Below are 18,086 nucleotides of genomic sequence, written 5' to 3' on the forward strand. Positions count from 1 at the left end.
CTTTGTACATTTCTAGTTAGCCGTGGGTATTGTTCTCAGAGTATTATTTGGGTCCTCTGACTCAAACTGTGCACCATGAATAATCCTTTTCCACTGAGAGTAAAATAGGACAAAACGTTGCAAAAAAGCTTTTGAAATGGTAATGAGAATCATTAAGAACTTTTAAGGCAGGGATTCTTACAATATGGAGTGCACTTTTACCATGAGCTTTAGAAGAGGAAAAGTCTTAAGATGGATTTTAAGACCAGTGTAGAAGCTATTATGAATGTATATAAAATTTTTGATGTATCAACAAAAGAAAATTATTTGACTTAAGTAGTTACAGATCTGTTTTTACTTTTTAGATTTATATATTTCACTTTTTTCCTTTTTTTTTGTTCCTTTTGTTTATCTACATGTATTATTTTCATCTCTTCATGGCTGTTTTTCTCAGCTGTTTCAATTACGTCCAGTTTAATGTGTTTCTTATGGAGAAATGGATTCACTTAGTTATTTCATGCCTTCAATTCAAAGGTGGATAAGAGAAGTCCTGGAGTGGAGACCAAAACTGTTGTTGCGCCAAAGAAACCAGGGAAATGGAAGCCTCCAAAACCTACACAGGGTGGCCCCAAAATCACTTTATCCCAGGAAACATGCCCTAAACATGGAACCAGCATGCCAGCATTCTCCAGCCCTTTTCAACAATCTTCAATCCCTACAGGCACTAAAGTAAAGCTTCTCCACCAGACACAGCAAAGCAAGAGTACTGAGCTCCTGAACCCACACAAGGGTGCTCTGGCTTTAAATGAGAGACCAGAACAGAACTCTACCCTGCAGAAAAAACAGAAGAAACAAGACACCAAAACAACTAACCACTCCTACATCTCTGAATTCCCCAAACAAAAGCGCTCTGCTTCAGAAATAGACAACCAAATACACCCAGAGCACCCAGAGGGAGTCAAGGAGAGATACGCAATCTCAGCATCATCCAGACTCACCCTAGCCTTGCCATCTGATGCACGAGTTTGTGATACCAGCCGTCTGTCCCAGGAAGAGAGGGTATGCGTGTTGGAGGAGGCTAGCAGAGCAAGAGCACTGGTGGTTTCAATGGTTTACCAGGATGGCACTACACAGCTGGACCCTGAACAGGTATCAGAGGATCAGACTGAGTGGAGGTGAACTTTCAGATGTGTTCTTTATCTTAAACCAGGACTGTCTGAGAAGGCTGCTCTATTGCGTACTGCCTTTTATTCCTATTTATAAACACTATGGTTTCCCTAACATTTGTGTCTGTATTTTAATTTACCTAGCTTTGTATTCCCATTCCCATTCCCGACATGCGTAATATTACATTCCCAGGCCGGCATCCCTCATATTGTATTCCCACTCCAACGTTCATAACATTGGATTCCTGCTGTAATATCTGTAACACTCCATTCCATCTCCAACATCCCTGACATTGTTTTTCCAATTCCAGCATTCTGAACAATGTTTTTTCCAGCATTCCTAACTGATCCTCTACAGCAAATTAAAAATTGCATTCCCAGTCTAACGTTCTAAACACTGTGTTCCTAGAACAGTGTTTCTAACATTGTCTTCCCACTCCAATAATCGTATTATCTAATTCGCACACCAACATCCCGAACATTGGTTACCCTCTTCAATAGCAGTATCTTTGCATTCCAGTTCCAACATCCCTAGACCTTGTATTCCCTAATTCCTAAATCCCTAACTTCGTATTCATAAAATTTTCAGTCTGCTTGGTGTTTATTGCATTATTTAGTTATGCATGTAATTTGTCTGCAAGTGATTGCAGTTCATTGTTCTGCATGCTTTGACTACTTTATTGATTTTCTATATACAAGCTTTGCAACATTTTATTTCACTGGGCCCTGAATAGATGTAATAGTCACTGTGTGCAATTACATGTTTGTTGTGTCCTATTGTGCAGAAGCCTCTTCCTGCTGTGTGTGGACTTTTGGTTCTGCTCAAGAAGAGTCTGGAGTCATTGGATTTAGACCAGACTGGAGCTGCTAAAGAGAGAGTGCTGCTCCTGAGGCTGGAGCAGAGACCTGTCTGGGTTCAGCAAGACTCCCAACACAACCAGGATCTTTTCACCAGGTGTGAGAGAAACAGAAACTGCTGGGTCATGATCCATAAATACATACAGTAGTACTAGGGCAGAGTCAATAGAAAACGGTAGTGCTTAATCACTGCTCTTTTTATAAATATTTTTGTTTGCGTGTGTGTGTTACAGAGAGATACTGTTGCAGATGGTGTGTGGAATGCAAAGTTTAGTATGTTATAAATCCAAAGATCTGCTCCGGACCATACTCAGGCACTTCAGCAGAGATCTGAGCTGGAAGCAAGGCAAGATATTAACCCTTCTTATATATACCAGGGCAACTGTGCTTCTGTAGACCTTTTACACCATCTAGGGCACATCATGGATGGTACACACACCCACTAGAACTGTTGCCAGTTTGTGGAATATCATTGTCTACATTGCCATCAATAAACAGATATTTCTGAGGTCTCTACATTCTCTGTAATCTTTGATGGAATTGTAGTGATTTCTAAATGCTGTCTAACGTTTGGTTGCATCAACGTGTTTCAGCGGGCAAGAAACATTATACTTACCAATAATATCTTAACATGTTCACCCCCACCCCCTCACCCCCACCTATCATAGAGCAAAAGCATGTCATTACATCTGCTCCTGAACATGTACATGTATGTCAGCAGACAACCTCACTTATTCTCTTCGCTTTATTATCTCACTTCCTTACTTTTGCTTTTTGGATTGGTTGTAAATTAATCAGTTATGAGTATTTTCAGTTAGTTTATGCTGAAAACTCATGTTCTGCTCCAAGTGAGGTAGTTGAAATATCTGGCAGTCGCACTGTTTTCCAAAGTTTTCTGCCACACTGTGAGGCTGAGAGGGTGTGAAAGAGTTATGTGCGCACACATGCAGTCCCTCTCTTGCTTAAACGTGATTATACTCGTACACTTCTTTTATTGAAGTGTCAACAAATAATCAATTGTGTTTCAGAACCTACAGAAAATGCACATCACTTTTTTTTAGCTATTAGATTAACATGCTACTGTTGTTAGCTACTTACTTGTTAACATCATAGTCCCAGTGAAAAACTAAAGAGACAAAACTCAAACACCAAACACGTTTTGGCTCATTAACTACATTTAGGGCCTATGGAAGTATTGTGCAATGTGAGTATTCACTGCATTGCTACAATGCTTGCTAGTGCCTATAGGGCAGATGACTCTGACTTGAGCAGTTTGACTCTGTCACTGCATTAATAATAATATTAATATTAAATATGTTTAATCAGAATCAGGATTACAGTGGATGTCATGCTGTGATGTACATTATGTAAATTGTACTTTCTGTACATTCTGGTCTTTATTCAGTATTAAGATATGCAGCTTTCTGGGCTTTTTTTGTGCAGTGGCTGCTTGCCAGGTGTTGGATCCTCAGATTGCTGCATGGTTACTAGACCCTGCAGACTCTGCCCACTGCTTCCAGGACCTGCTCAGCAAGCACTGCTCACTTCCAGCCACACACACCCCTGCACAGCCTGCGCTCGGACACAGTAAGGTCAGAACACATGCAAACACTCACACCCTACAACAACACAAACAAGAAGGTCAGAAAGTACCTGAGCTGTTCCACAGCTTGCACTCAGAAACAGGAAAGTTCGGACACACACATGCGCACACTGTCACATACACACCTTCACAGCCTGTACTTGGACCTAATTAAGTTGGACGCATGGACACATCCTCTGTTTAGACCCAGGAAGGTTGAATGTTTATTTTTACATGCAACTGTTCATTTTCACTCAGATACACCCATCCCTCCCGCTCTTTTTTATTTTACAGGTAACCCAAGCCATCTCCAATCTGTCTCACCTACACAGGCTAATGGTAGAACTCCAGAACAAGCTACAGGTACGCTCCTCTGACCCAAAAATACATTTTGTATTGTAAGTCTGTAAAACTCATACTCTCTCTGCTCTTTTGGCAGACACATGGTCTGTGGCAGCTGTACTTCTGCATGGAACAGAAGATGATTCCAGTATTAGCGGGTACATTCTTTGCAAATTGGACAATATGTTAAAAAAAATATGATAAAAAACTTAATATAAGTAGCCTGGCTTCCTTCAGGTTTTGAGTTTAGCATAACAGTAATCAAAACCATTCCTGAGTGTTCTCAGACATATATGTTTAGTTCTACTTGAGTATATTTATGAGCTAGTTCTGAGCTATATCATTTTCATTTGCATCAAAAGGATTTTATATAAAGAGATGATTAGTATGGCATCATATCCAAATTCAGTTTTTGCAAATTCAAATGCAGATTTAAAAATATGTATTTACTGTTGCATTTCTGTGTAAAATGACGAGAGAAACTTTTAATGTCTTAATGGTCTCACCCTGACATAAAAAATTAAATAACAATCACATATTCACAGTTGCATTTCTTCATCATTGTGCTTCAACTGTGCCAAAATTAAAATGTATCTGCAGCCCTGTTTTTCTGTCAATAAGCACTCCTTTTCAGGACTTTTCAATGCGGTGCGTGTTTTAAGCGATTCATTGTTGTTTTGTGTGGAAGTGATTCTTGTCTGACTAGGAGAGCTCACACCAGTGTTGGTGACCTCCATGACTCTCTACCAGTACTGTCGAGATGATCTTCAAAATGAGAATTTTGTAAAATCAGTCCAGCTCATTCATAACTACTGACCATTTGTAACATGTTAAAGGAAGGACAGCGCTTAAATGTGCTTAGCAATGTTTCTCCGACAATTCTGCAAGCCTCTGGTCACAAAGTCACTAATGCCGGTGCTTGTGACAGCTAGTCAATTAAGAATCACTTCCACAAAAAACAACAGTGAATCACTTTGGACATAAATATCCTCAGCCCGGTTGTTGAGTGTTAAAACAGCACTAGCAGTGATTGCTAAGGCTCCAGTGCCACTAAAGTTTTTTTTCGTCACTCTTAAAACACATTAAAAAACTTAAACCCTCCCAACCTCCCACCAACAGCATTTTATTGACAGGAGTGCCACATGGACAGTGCAATTGCAGTGGAGTTTATTTTGTTTATATAGTTTATTTTGGCAGAGTTGAAGTGCAGTGATGAGGAAATGCAATTGTCAGGGATTGTTATTCAGTCAGACCGTTTAATATGATGAAATGTTGCTTTTCCATATGAACTTTTCGAGCCATTATACACAAATGCAAATGTTTTAGAAAGAAGACACTCGTAAGTGGAGAGATACATATGAGTAGACAGTAACTCCAGTTCTCTCTCTCTCTCTCTCAGCTATGGAGAGTCACAGCATTCATGTGGATAAGGAGAACTTAAAGAAGACATCAGACATGCTGGGGGTAATAAAGAAAGAGTGTGAATCAGCCTGTCTGTGAGGTTAGAGAGGATATGTCAGTGCTCAGTTTCTTTGCTGCAATCAGAGTTGCTAATCTCATTGACACATGCTTTCAGGGGTATGAATACAAATGCATACACACACACACACACACACACACAACAGTAGGTTATAAATAGAAAGCAGTGTTTGTCTTCTGTAGAAGGGATCACCACAACTGCATAGTGCAGTGCCTAAAGAGACTGAGATGAAGAGCATTCTGAGAGGACAACTCTGCTCCGGGGAGATAGACTGGAGCCTTAATATTGATAGCTGAGTCTGGTGCTTTCTGGCTCTTACTTGTCCACAAAGTACAGTGTGGTCTGTCCCGCTCTCTTTTTTTTTTTTTTAATGCCCCTCTCTTCTGACTCTGTCTGCTTCTTTTTCTGTCTCTGTCATTCTGTCCCTCTCACTCTGTCTCAGAATAAGCTGAAACAGTTGGAGCAGGAAGCTCATCAGGCCGCAGGCCAGCAATTCCTGGTGTCCAGCAGTGCCCAACTTCGGCTGGTCAGTTTTGTGTGTGTAGGAGATGGCTGTATGATGTGAACAAAAATGTTTTTTGGATTTTATACGTGTGTGTGCATGTGTGCGTGTGTGGGTGAGACAGAGTGTGAGAGAGATAGAAATATAATATATAATTATATATTATATAATTATATATTATATAATATATAAAATACACTGAACAAAAATATAAATGCAACACTTTGGTTTTTGTTCCCATTTTTCTTGAGCTGAACTCAAAGATCTGGTATATCTAGGTGTGACATATCAAGATGCTGGTTAGACAGCATGATTATTGCATAGGTGTGCTTTAGGCTGGCCACAATAAAAGGCTCTAAAATGTGCAGGAATGTCCACCAGAGCTGTTGCCTGTGAATTGAATGTTAATTTCTCTGCCATAAGCCGTCTCCAAAGGTGTTTCAAAGAATTTGGCAGTACATCCAACTGGCCTCAGAACCGCAGACCACGTCTAACCACACCAGCCCAGGACCTCCACATCCAGCATCTTCACCTCCGAAATCGTCTGAGACCAGCCACCCGGACAGCTGCTGCAACAATCGGTTTGCATAACCAAAGAATTTCTGCACAAACTGTCAGAAACCGTCTCAGGGAAGCTCATCTGCATGCTCGTCGTCCTCATCGGGGTCTCCACCTGACTGCATTTCGTCGGCGTAACCGACTTGAGTGGGCAAATGCTCACATTCGATGGCGTCTGGCCCGTCGGAGAGGTGTTCTCTTCACGGATAAATCCCGGTTTTCACTGTACAAGGCAGATGGCAGACTGTGTGTATGGCATCGTGTGGGTGAGCGGTTTGCTGATATCAACGTTGTGAATCGAGTGACCCATGGTGGTGGTGGGGTTATGTTATGGGCAGGCATTATTGATGGCATTTTGAATGCACAGAGATACTGTGACAAGATCCTGAGGCCCATGCCGTTCATCCACGACCATCACTTCATGTTGCAGCATGATGATGCATGGCCCCATATTGAAAGGATCTCTACCCAGTTCCTGGAAGCTGAAAACATCCCAGTTCTCAACAGTCAGCTTACTCACCGGACATGTCACCCATTGAGTACGTTTGGGATGCTCTGGATCGGCGTATATGACCTGCCAATATCCAGCAACTTCGCATAGCCATTGAAGAGGAGTCTACCAACATTCCACAGGCCACAATCAACAACCTGGTCAACTCTATGTGAAGGAGATGTGTTGCACTGTGTGAGGCAAATGGTGGTCACACCAGATACTGACTGGTCCCCCCCGCCCACCAATACTGCACATTTTAGAGTGGCCTTTTATTGTGGCCAGCCTAAGGCACACCTGTGCAATAATCATGCTGTCTAATCAGCATCTTCATATGCCACACCTGTGAGGTGGATGGATTATCTCAGCAAAGGAGTAGTGATTTATATACATTTGTGAACAATATTTGAGAGAAAAAGGCCTTCTGTGTACATAAAAAAGTCTTAGACCTTTGAGTTCAGCTCATGAAAAATGGGAGCAAAAACAAAAGTGTTGCGTTTATATTTTTGTTCAGTGTAGATATAGTGAATATTACATGCCTTGCAATATATAATAACCATATGGGTGAATTAATAACATGACAGTTAAAGACTGGCCTGCAGTATTTTAACTAAAACTATTTTTTTGCGATTTTGTGATTTGTGTTAGGCTAATTTATGAATCCCATTTACATGATAATAATAATATATTCAGTTTATGTAGCTTTTCATGATACCCTTATTAGGATGGCCAGTATTATAATAGCAGTTAATGACAAACAGTGAAACAGGTTAAATGACCAACAGTGGTCACCTGTGCTTTGTTTCTACAAAGAATTTTACAAGTACTGAATGTTCTACAGCGTGTGTGTGTGTGTGTGTGTGTGTGTGTGTGTGTGTGTGTGTGTATATATATATATAGCTTCACCACTCTTCTGTCACATAAGGCTGAAAACCTTGAAGTGATCCTGGACATTCAGCCTCATTTCTCAGATCATATAACATGTGCCATGATATCCTGGAGATTTTTACTTCACATCAGGACAGTGTGACTCTTCAGATGTAATTATTGCTATTTCCTCCTTCCAGACTGTCTTTTATATACCATTTCTCCTCTACAGAGCGCTGTTGTTGCCCATCTGATCCAAAACCTCACAAAGTTATGCTTTGTGGATCTCTGGTGAGATCACACCACTGGTTTCCTATGGAAGCAAGAATTATATACAGAACTCTTGTTCTCATATTCCAGGGTTCAAAAGACTCAGGTCCTCACTACCTCTGCACTTTCATCCAGAATAATACACAGAGTGAGCAAGAGAGATGGTCTGACTGTAGACGCCAAATTAGGTCTTCGAATTCTGGCTTCTTGATATGTCTTTCCTTTAAATCTGAACATGCCAGAATGGCTAGGTCTTGCAGGGTTAATGTCCTTAGCCCTTAATGCCACTCATCCTTCAGCGACTCAGGTCCTTCTGCTGTGCTCTGAAGACAAGGCTTTTTCTTAATCATTGTGCTTTTCTCTTCAGTCCACTGCAGTATACCTCTGTTTGTTGTTGATTTACTTTTAAAAAGTGTTAAAATTAATTCTTCCTAGTGTCTGCACTTGCATTTATTTGTTTAACCAGATCAAACAATGGTTGGCCTTAGGTTACAATCTTCCTCATCAAAAAAATAGTGACATGCAGCATGTCAATGTGTGTGTCAACACAGCGTTGACATTCTCACATTTCAGGATGGCAGCTGTAGGGTGACTGTATGTGACTGGTTCAACAGACATAATGAAAACTGGGACAGTTTGACTGACCAGTAAAATTGCCAGACTTCAATCCCAGTTCACAGTTTGGAACAGCTGAAACAAGCACACAAACTCTGGCCGAAATGTGTGCCTAACTTGAGGAAGAGTCAGCCAGAGTGGACAGGAGAGGACTGGTGTAATCCTTACCTGACAGGACTGTAGATGTTATTAAGGCGAGGGGACGCATAACAATGATGTGTGCGACTAATGTTTTATCTGGTGTGATTTGATTGTTGCAGTATTTCCAGGTTCTTTGTACTGCTTTGGCTTCTATTGTCTGCATGTTTTGTAAGTCTGTCTGGGTAAAAGTGTCTTCTTACTTTCTAAATCTAATTGCAGGCACTACTAACTCTGTCCTGTCATCAGGTTCTGTTTGAGAAGCTGCGTCTGCACGAACGCTGTGAGAATAAGAAGCTGCCCAAAACTGTGTTCAAACAACAGCAGTCCACTTCAGAGGCTGCGGTAACACTACTACAGCACTACTACAGTACTGCAGATTGTCAGCTTTTATTAAAAAAGTTTTATGTTTTATAAGTATTTACGCTGACTGTAACTAAAGCAGGTTACTTAGTCAGTATCAGTAAGATGATGCCACCGCTGATAAACATATTATTAATGATCAGTAACTCCCAATCTCTCTCTCTCGCTCTCACTCGCTCACTTGCTGTCTCTCAATCTTAAACTTATATAGCTCTTACAACTCCAGGACCTGCACCCCTTGCCCAAAATCATTCTTGAACACAGACAGGTGAGTGTCTAAGTTTTAAACTCTTTTTTCCACAGTGTGTCCATGAGACCTAGTCTGTGTGCATAACCTTTTAATCTTTTTCCCCACAGCTTCACAAGATCAAGTCAACTTTTGTGGATGGAATTCTATCCTTTGTGATGAAGGTATGACAGCGGAAAATTGGTGTTGGCAGTTAATGTCATGTTATCAATATCAATTAAATATTGACTGTCAATATGGTGATATCTTCAATAATGTTGGCTTACAAAATGGTGATATCTTCATCATCATAACGTACAGTATTCTGCTGTTTACGAAAGATTGAACACCACTAGTCAAATGACGTATTTTTGAGTGAAAATAAAGCTACATGTAGCAGTTTTTTTGCTAAATTATTGCACTCTATATAGTTCTATATATATTGTTGAGTTTGCCATTTTGGAAACAATATACAGTGTCTCACATAAGTGAGTACACCCCTCACATTTCTGCAAATATTTTATTATATCTTTTCATGGGACAACACTATAGAAATTGGATATAACTTAAAGTAGTCAGCTTGTATAGATTCAATTAGATTAAGTGACCCTTATTTCCCCATTGTGGGAGTAATTTCACCTCCGCATTTAACCCATCCATGCAGTGAAACACCACATACACACTAGTGAGCACATACACACACTAGGGGTAGTGAGCACACTTGCCTGGAGCGGTGGGCAACCCAATCCGCAGTGCCTGGGGAGCAGTTGGGGGTTAGGTGTCTTGCTCAAGGACACCTCAGTCATGTGCTGTCAGCTCTGGGGATCGAACTGGCAACCTTGCAGTTACAAGGCATGGAATTGACCAGAGCTGCACAGGTTGCTACTGTTATCCTCTACTACTCCTCCATGATGACATCACAGAGCTGGTGGATGTTAGACACCTTGTTCTCCTTCTCCTTCCACATGAGGATGCCTCACAGGTGCTCAATTGGGTTTAGGTCTAGAGATGTACTTGGTCAGTCCATCACCTTTACCTTCAGCAAGACAGTTGTCATATTGGAGGTGTGTTTGGGGTCGTTATTGAGTTGGAAAACTGCCATGCAACACAGTTTCCAAAGGGAGGGGGTCATGCTCTGCTTCAGAATGTCACAGTACATGTTGGAATTCATAGGCAAGAGACAGTTGTCTTAGTACTCCTCACCAGGGTGCCACCACACATGCTGGACCCCATCTGAGCCAAACAAGTTTATCTTGGTCTTGTCAGACCACAGGACATGGTTCCAGTAATCCATATTCTTGGACTGCTTGTCTTCAGCAAACTGTTTCCGGGCTTTCTTTGCATCAGCTTCAGAAGAGGCTTACTTCTGGGACGACGGCCATGCAGACCAAGTTGATGCATTGGGCAGCATATGGTCTGAGCACTGACAGGCTGAGCTCCCACTTCTTCAACCTCTGCAGAACTCATGCATATACATACACATACTATATTTCCCAAAAGTATTCACTCACCCACCCAAATCATTAAATTCAGGTGTTCACTTCCATGGCCACACGTGTATAAAACCAAGCACCTAGGTATTCAGACTGCTTCTACAAACGTTTGTGAATGAATGGGTTGCTCTCAGGAGCTCAGTGAATTCCACCATCTTACCATGATAGGATGCCACCTATTCAGCAAGTCCAGTCGTGAAATTTCCTCACTACTAAATATTCCACAGTCAACTGTCAGTGGTATTATAACAAAGTAGAAGCGATTGAGAATGACAGCAACTCAGCCACAAAGTGGTAGGCCACGTAAAATGACAGCGTGGGATCAGCAGATACTGAGGTGCATAGTGTGCAGAGGTCACCAACTTCAATTGCTCAATTGAAGTCAATTGCTACAGACCTCCAAACTTCATGTGGACTTCAGATTAGCTCAAGAACAGTCTAAAGAGAGCTTCATGGAATGGGTTTCCATGACTGAGCAGCTGCATCCAAGCCTTACATCACCAAACACGACGCAAACCATTGAATGCAGTGGTGTAAAGCGCCACCACTGGACTCTAGAGTAGTGGAGACGTGTTCTCTGGAGTGACACTTCTCCATCTGGCGATCCAATGGACGATTCTGGGTTTGCCGGTTGCCAGGAGAACGGTACTTGTCTGACTGCATTGTGCCAAGTAGAAAGTTTGGTGGAGGGGGGATTATGGTGTGGGGTCGTTCTTTAGGAGTTGGGCTCGGCCCCTTAGTTCCAGTGAAACAAACTCTTAATGCTTCAGCAGACCAAGAGATTTTGGACAATTTCATCCTCCCAACTTTGTGGGAACAGTTTGGGGATGGCCCCTTCCTGTTCTAATGTGACTGCACACCAGTGCACAAAGCAAGATCCATAAAGACATGAATGAGCGAGTCTGGTGTGGAAGAACTTGATTGGCCAGCACAGAGTCCTGACCTCAACCCGACAGAACACCTTTGAGATGAATTAGAGTGGAGACTGTGAGCCAGGCCTTCTTATCCAACATCAGTGTCTGACCTCACAAAAGCACTTCTGGAAGAATGGTCAAAAATTCCCATGAACACACTCCCAAACCTTGTGGAAAGCCACATATATATATATGTATATGTATATGTATATGTATGTGTGTGTGTGTGTGTGTGTGTGTGTGCGCAGAAGTTTGTTTACTTATAATGTGACTTTTGTGATTTTTACTTTTGCATACAGCTGTTGGTCCAGAAGTATCCAGAACACCCCTTTTATTTAAAAGAATACCCCCTTTCTCTCTCTTTGTCTCAGTCATTCATCTCTTCCACGTGGAATCAGACAAGTACAGTGAGTGGAAGACTGTCAGCCAAACATCCAGTGAGTGCTCCCACTTCCCATTTTGTCTTTTTTTCTCTGTCTCTCCCTATCTATCCTGTCTTCCTTCTCATTTTTCCATCCTCTACCTTAATCTATGTTTATTTCCTCTATATATTATTTTGCGTTGCCTCTTTATGTCATCACCCCTTCTTTCCCTCTGTGTTTTCTGTTCTGTTTTATCCCTTAGTCATTTCTCTTCCTTTCTGTTTTCTTTTCCTCATCCTCTTAAGCGTGCCTCCTCAGAATCCTTTTCAGGCTGTCGCCCTGTTCTTCACACCCCTCTGAAAGTGTTTTAGCATTTCTCTCTCCCTCCCTCTCTCTATCTCCCTCCCTCTCTCTCTCTCTCTCCCTCCCTCTATCCCTCTCTCCTTCTATCCCTCTATCTCTGTCTTTCTGTCACACACACACACGCACGCACACAGTGTCTGGTGCAACTTAAAAAAACAGATTTATTTATTCTTTCTTCCTCACCCTCTCTCCTTTCTTCTGTCTTACTCTCTTTTTCTGTCTCTCTCTCTAACACACACACACACACACACACACACACACACACAGTGTCTGGTGCAACTTTTAAAAAATTATTTATTTATTCTCACTCCCTCACCCTCTCTCCTATCTTCTGTCTTACTCTATCTCTTTTTCTGTCTTTCGCTCTCTCGCTTCTGATCTTTCTCGGCCTCTCAGTTTGTCTGTCTCTCTCTCCTGCTTTCCCTTCAACGCTTCTCTCCTCTCTCTTGCTCCCTTCTGTGCAGTCTCTGTCTCTCTTTCTTTTTCTCACTTTTCCTTGCTTTCCCTTCTCATTTGAGACTGGCCTCTCTCATCCACAGACATCCCACTAACGTGTACGTACATTTAACACTTGTTCAGACAGACACAAACTCATGCTAAAGCTCAAGTGAGGGACTTATGGTGTTGTGGAGAGTTTAAGTCTGTGTGTGTGTTGTAGAAGGTTTAGTGCTTTAGTCGTGGTTTGAGCAGCTTTGTGGAATCAGAGAAATAGCTCTGCTGAAATATTCATAAACCCACAGATACCCAGACAGGCAGACATTCTCAGCAGGGAGGAGAAAAATGGAAAAAGTGAGATGAGAGGAGGAGATACCACTAGAGAAATAAGAAAACCAGAGAAAGCTTAGGTTTTGGGTTAAATTTGCATACTTACATACATACTATTTTACACACTTATATATAGTGCATATTATTACATATGGTTTTGCCAGTATGTTTTATCATTTAAAAAATTGTTCATCATATAACATAAAATAAATACTAGTGAACATAAATACGGTAAAACATAAGACTTTATTGCTTTCAGTAGAGTTATTGATACGTTGATTAGAAGAATACAGTTAGAACAGGTTTGGTTCCTGACGTCTCCTTTCACTCCAACCATTTGTTGAATTCTAGCAGCATCACCTTGTTTAATTTAATGAAGGCTTGATTGACTGAAGCAGATGTTTGTGATGACTGTAAATACTGTGCTTTTTTGAGGAGAGCTTTGAGATTTTAAGCCCTGACAGATAAATGACTTTACATATTGAGTCCACTTCAGTACACATAATAAACGGTGCATGTGTGAGTCCAGTTCTTGACCTTGTGTAAGTGGGCCGTGTGTGTTTATGTGAATGTACACCAGCAATTGTCATGTTTGTTTATTTCTGAGGCACTTTTTAACAGTTGAGTTATTGAGTTCTTGTAGTTATTTTTAGACGAGATAACCTTTTAGTTTTTGTATTGCTGAATCATTGCCTCAGCACAGCGACTGAGCACAGTCTGGGGGTTTCTGTGGTACACATTCGCTCTCACACACACACAGGCGTAATGTGCTTTGACGCTGAGTGGCGTTTATTTGGTGTGTTTATGACAGTCTGATGGCTGTGCTGCATTGTTTACTGTTTCTCTGTCACTCACTCAGGGACTACATTTTTATGAAGTCTCTCACTCTCCCATTTACACGTGTTCAGTGATTGATTTCATGAACTCAGTTACTACCCCACTGATTCTTATGCCTTCTTTATGCTGCATACACACCCACTACATACATTTCATTTACATGCCCCATTCACATCCTACTCACTTCTATTATATTTATTTAATGATAGTAAACAATAGTAAGTCTAGATACGAACTAAAAGGATTTATCTGAAATTAGAAGTATTAGTTAACAGTAAGTTGACACACTAGGACTGTTGCAGTGGCAAATTTTGTTTAGGTGTCCTGGCGCTACTTCAGTACCACTGCCAGAAACCTGAACAGGGTGGTTAGTTTAATACTTACTTTAATACTGTTGTTTGCTTTAGTATACAAAAATGTTTATATGTTTATCTAAATTTAGTCTAAATTTGGTTAGGCTGGGCAAACACTACACCAGTTTTAAAAATCTTAACAGATTTCTAAAACAGTTTGTTGCAGAATTTCTTGTCTTTTTGTGTGCTCACACTAGACTCACATCAGAGGGCTGTCGATCACTTCAGAGTAAAGATTCACTCCTTTCTCCTCTCACACTACCAGATCTTCTATGCTGTCAGTCATTGAGCTCCCAGCCTGGAAAATCTTTTCAGATTGTGAAAATTTGTTGCAAGGGGCAAATCGGACTTACAGTTGGGCAAAATATTGTGTAGTGTAGGCCCAGCCTTAGCCTACTGAAACCTGTATATCACTGAACAATATAAAAATACTTTAACATAAAACTTCAACATCAGTTAGGCTAGAAGTCATGCTAGGATTAGACCAGGGAGGGTTTGTGCATGCACAGCAGCAAAGTGGAACATTTCCATCAAATATTGCACATCATGTCCACATGACCGCTACTGCCACTGCTCCTCAACAACGGTATATTTGGCTAGACTGATTCAAACAGGAGTGAGCCGCAGGCCCAGGTGGTACACTGTGAAAGTGTGCTTTCCTCTTCTAATTTGAAATGTGCTTCACTTAGCTTAGAAAAATAAATGGAACAAAAAGTTGGAGTGATTGTTACAGCTTTGCTTTATAGTAATGTGCTCCAAACATATGCACAGATCCAAATGTAATTAAGTTTGGAGAAGTTATTCTCTGCTAGATGATTTGATTAAAGTTTTGGTTCAGCTTTGATGAGACGCTGTAGTATGTCTTTTGTTAATTAACCTATGTTGTGAAAGTTTGTTGCATTTTCAGTGCTGCATAGTAAAAGATTAAAACAATTAAAATGCTTAAATATTTTATTTAAAAGACTGTACTGCCTGTAGGCGAAGCAAGTTGCATATGCTTATTTGAACTGAATGTTGGGCTATCTTGTATTTTCTTTCTCATGACAACATGCTGAATGAGATGTATTTAAATTATTTAGTTGCTCATTTGATATATAGAACATTTCAAAAAGTTTTTTTTTCATTAAAGATCAGATATTTTAATTACATTATAACATTTTTGACATTTTTCTGTGATTATACACACTTCAGCACATGGTCTTGACATCCTTATGTCTTTATTTATCCAATATTGCTGTTTACAAATTAAACGCCTTTGTGAATATTCAGTTTTCTTAAACTTGAAATGAAAAGATTTTAGATTCTGAAAAACAGTTTGATAGTCAACCCCAAACCACAAAAAGACATCTAACATCATACACACATTCAGTAATACAGGGTCACTCATAGTGACAGTGCAGGGGATGCACTGAGCTAATGTTACCTGCTGTTGAGCTAGCATTCCCAGAAACATGGGTGAGATGGGTGAGTTCCCTTGAAGTTCCCTTGAACAGGTCTTTTAGAGTATTTTGGCACTTCAAGTCTGGTATTGAAGGACATTTTAAGTTGCATTAAAAATGTCTTAAAGAGTATTATATTTACTTTGAGGATGTCCGCACACACAGTTTTATGTTGAGTATTATGGCACTAGTGGTGTGAGTATCAAAGTCTAATGGAGGCCATACAGAGGGAGAGACTGACATAAGTTCACAGTGTTCCTTGCAAAATGTTTCTCTCCTCCATGTGTGTGTGTGTGTGTGTGTGTGTGAATGTGTTGTTGAAACACATCGAAAGCTCATCTCAGAGTCGTTCTTCTGTCAGTCTCAGCTTGACAGCTACTCTTATTCTCTCTCTTGCTCTCTCGCTTGCTCTCTCCCTCTCTATATCCTCTAATGATCTCAGGTCCTTCCATCCAAACAGTCCATCCATCACCCTACCCCTCTGTTCCACTAGCTTGGTCTTGATGTCACCCTAATGTTGTTCTGATTGGTTTTTACTGGTTCACCATTTATACTTTCATGATGCCAGTCTAATATCACATAACAGTTCTGGATTTTAATCTATCATTTTTACTTTTGTTCAATACATCAATAACCTGTTTCTGAGCCTGACTGATATATTGGCTGGCTATTACTGAATCCTCGCCAAGTTATCAGTATTATTTATCAGTGATGCATCAGTAATTAATGACTTGCCTTGTGTAGAAATGGTACCAGTCCAGTCCTGCATTTATGGAGGGAATAAAAAGAAAGAATCTCTTCAAATTCTGTAATAAATCTACCATGAAATAGCACTCATTCACACTGTGGCATGTCATTTTGTTAACTGTGTATTTCTTCCTGTGGGGAAAACCATTGACATCTGAGGAAATAATTTTTTCTGCACGGTATTGAAGAACTGAAATAACCAACCTGTGTAAATGCATACAAACCCTTAACAGGACATGTATTCTGAAGATATAGGGGGATCTAATATATGTGATGCCATAGTGACTATGAACACTGTCTTTATCTTGTGTAGACCTGCTATTACTGATTATACTATTAAGTAATATACAGATTGCTTTAATTAACTAATCTATTTTTAAGAAAGGCCAAACAATAAAAAAGATTTAACTGCACAATAACAAAACAGGTATAGATTTTCATTGATTTCAAAATGCTTTGCTGAAAAAAGGATTAACTATGAATCCTTTAAAAAGACTTCACTGAAAGTACAAAAACAGTGTCATATGTGTGGCATAGAAATGAGTTTGCCTATCAGGCTCTGTTTCTTACTGTAAGAGAGACCAGCAGGAGAATTTAAAACGCTTCATCATTATTTTATTGTTTTTTTTCCCCTGAAGTCCATTAATAACATTTTTGTTGTTTTATGTATCCATAAAGATCCATAATTTATTTGTACATTAAGATTTTCCAACCTCTCTTTATCCTGAAATACAAACACTCTTCTCTAATTTGCTGCCTTTTATTGGGCCTCATTCAAAAAGCAATCAAGACTGCCAACTTCAGCCTGAATGGGCGAGGCTAAACTGCTGCTGGCTGTGTAGGTAGATATGTGTAAATGTGCTTTTTGTGTGACATCAAAATACAACTTAACACTAAATTTAAAACTTTCCATGTGTAGTCTACATACACTATATTGCCAAAAGTATTCGCTCATCTGCCTTCACAAAGATATGAACTTGAGTGACATCCCATTCTTAATCCATAGCGTTTAATATGATGGTGGCCCACCCTTTGCAGCTATAACAACTTCAACTCTTTTGGGAAGGCTTTCCACAAGGGTTAGGAGTGTGTTTATGGGGGTTTTTGACCATTCTTCCAGAAGCACATTTGTAAGGTCTGACGCTTATGTTGGATAAGAAGGACTGGCTCACAGTCTCCACTCTAATTCATCCCAAAGGTGTTCTGTCGGGTTGAGGTCAGGACTCTGTGCAGGCCAGTCAAGTTCTTCCCCACCAAACCCGCTCATCCATGTCTTTATGGACCTTGCTTTGTGCACTGGTGTGCAGTCATGTTAGAACAGAAAAGAGGCACCTCCAAACTTTCCACAAAGTTGGGAGGATGAAATTGTCCAAAATC

The 18,086-nt window shown here is 40.4% G+C and overlaps 1 protein-coding gene across 1 annotated transcript in view; it reads left to right on the plus strand.

Annotated features, from left to right (window-relative positions):
• poln (polymerase (DNA directed) nu) overlaps nucleotides 1–18,086 on the plus strand; it is an 85,555-nt gene that overhangs the window by 7,565 nt on the left and 59,904 nt on the right. The window contains exons 5-16 of the mRNA XM_037543725.1: nucleotides 514–1,128; nucleotides 1,931–2,100; nucleotides 2,237–2,349; nucleotides 3,447–3,595; nucleotides 3,880–3,948; nucleotides 4,025–4,085; nucleotides 5,327–5,391; nucleotides 5,850–5,933; nucleotides 9,097–9,192; nucleotides 9,422–9,478; nucleotides 9,568–9,621; nucleotides 12,215–12,280. Coding sequence (XP_037399622.1) covers nucleotides 514–1,128; nucleotides 1,931–2,100; nucleotides 2,237–2,349; nucleotides 3,447–3,595; nucleotides 3,880–3,948; nucleotides 4,025–4,085; nucleotides 5,327–5,391; nucleotides 5,850–5,933; nucleotides 9,097–9,192; nucleotides 9,422–9,478; nucleotides 9,568–9,621; nucleotides 12,215–12,280 — 1,599 coding nt within the window. The remainder of the gene's footprint in view (nucleotides 1–513; nucleotides 1,129–1,930; nucleotides 2,101–2,236; nucleotides 2,350–3,446; nucleotides 3,596–3,879; nucleotides 3,949–4,024; nucleotides 4,086–5,326; nucleotides 5,392–5,849; nucleotides 5,934–9,096; nucleotides 9,193–9,421; nucleotides 9,479–9,567; nucleotides 9,622–12,214; nucleotides 12,281–18,086) is intronic.

Source organism: Pygocentrus nattereri, chromosome 2, assembly GCF_015220715.1.
Source record: "Pygocentrus nattereri isolate fPygNat1 chromosome 2, fPygNat1.pri, whole genome shotgun sequence".
NCBI classification, from domain to species: Eukaryota; Metazoa; Chordata; class Actinopteri; order Characiformes; family Serrasalmidae; genus Pygocentrus; species Pygocentrus nattereri.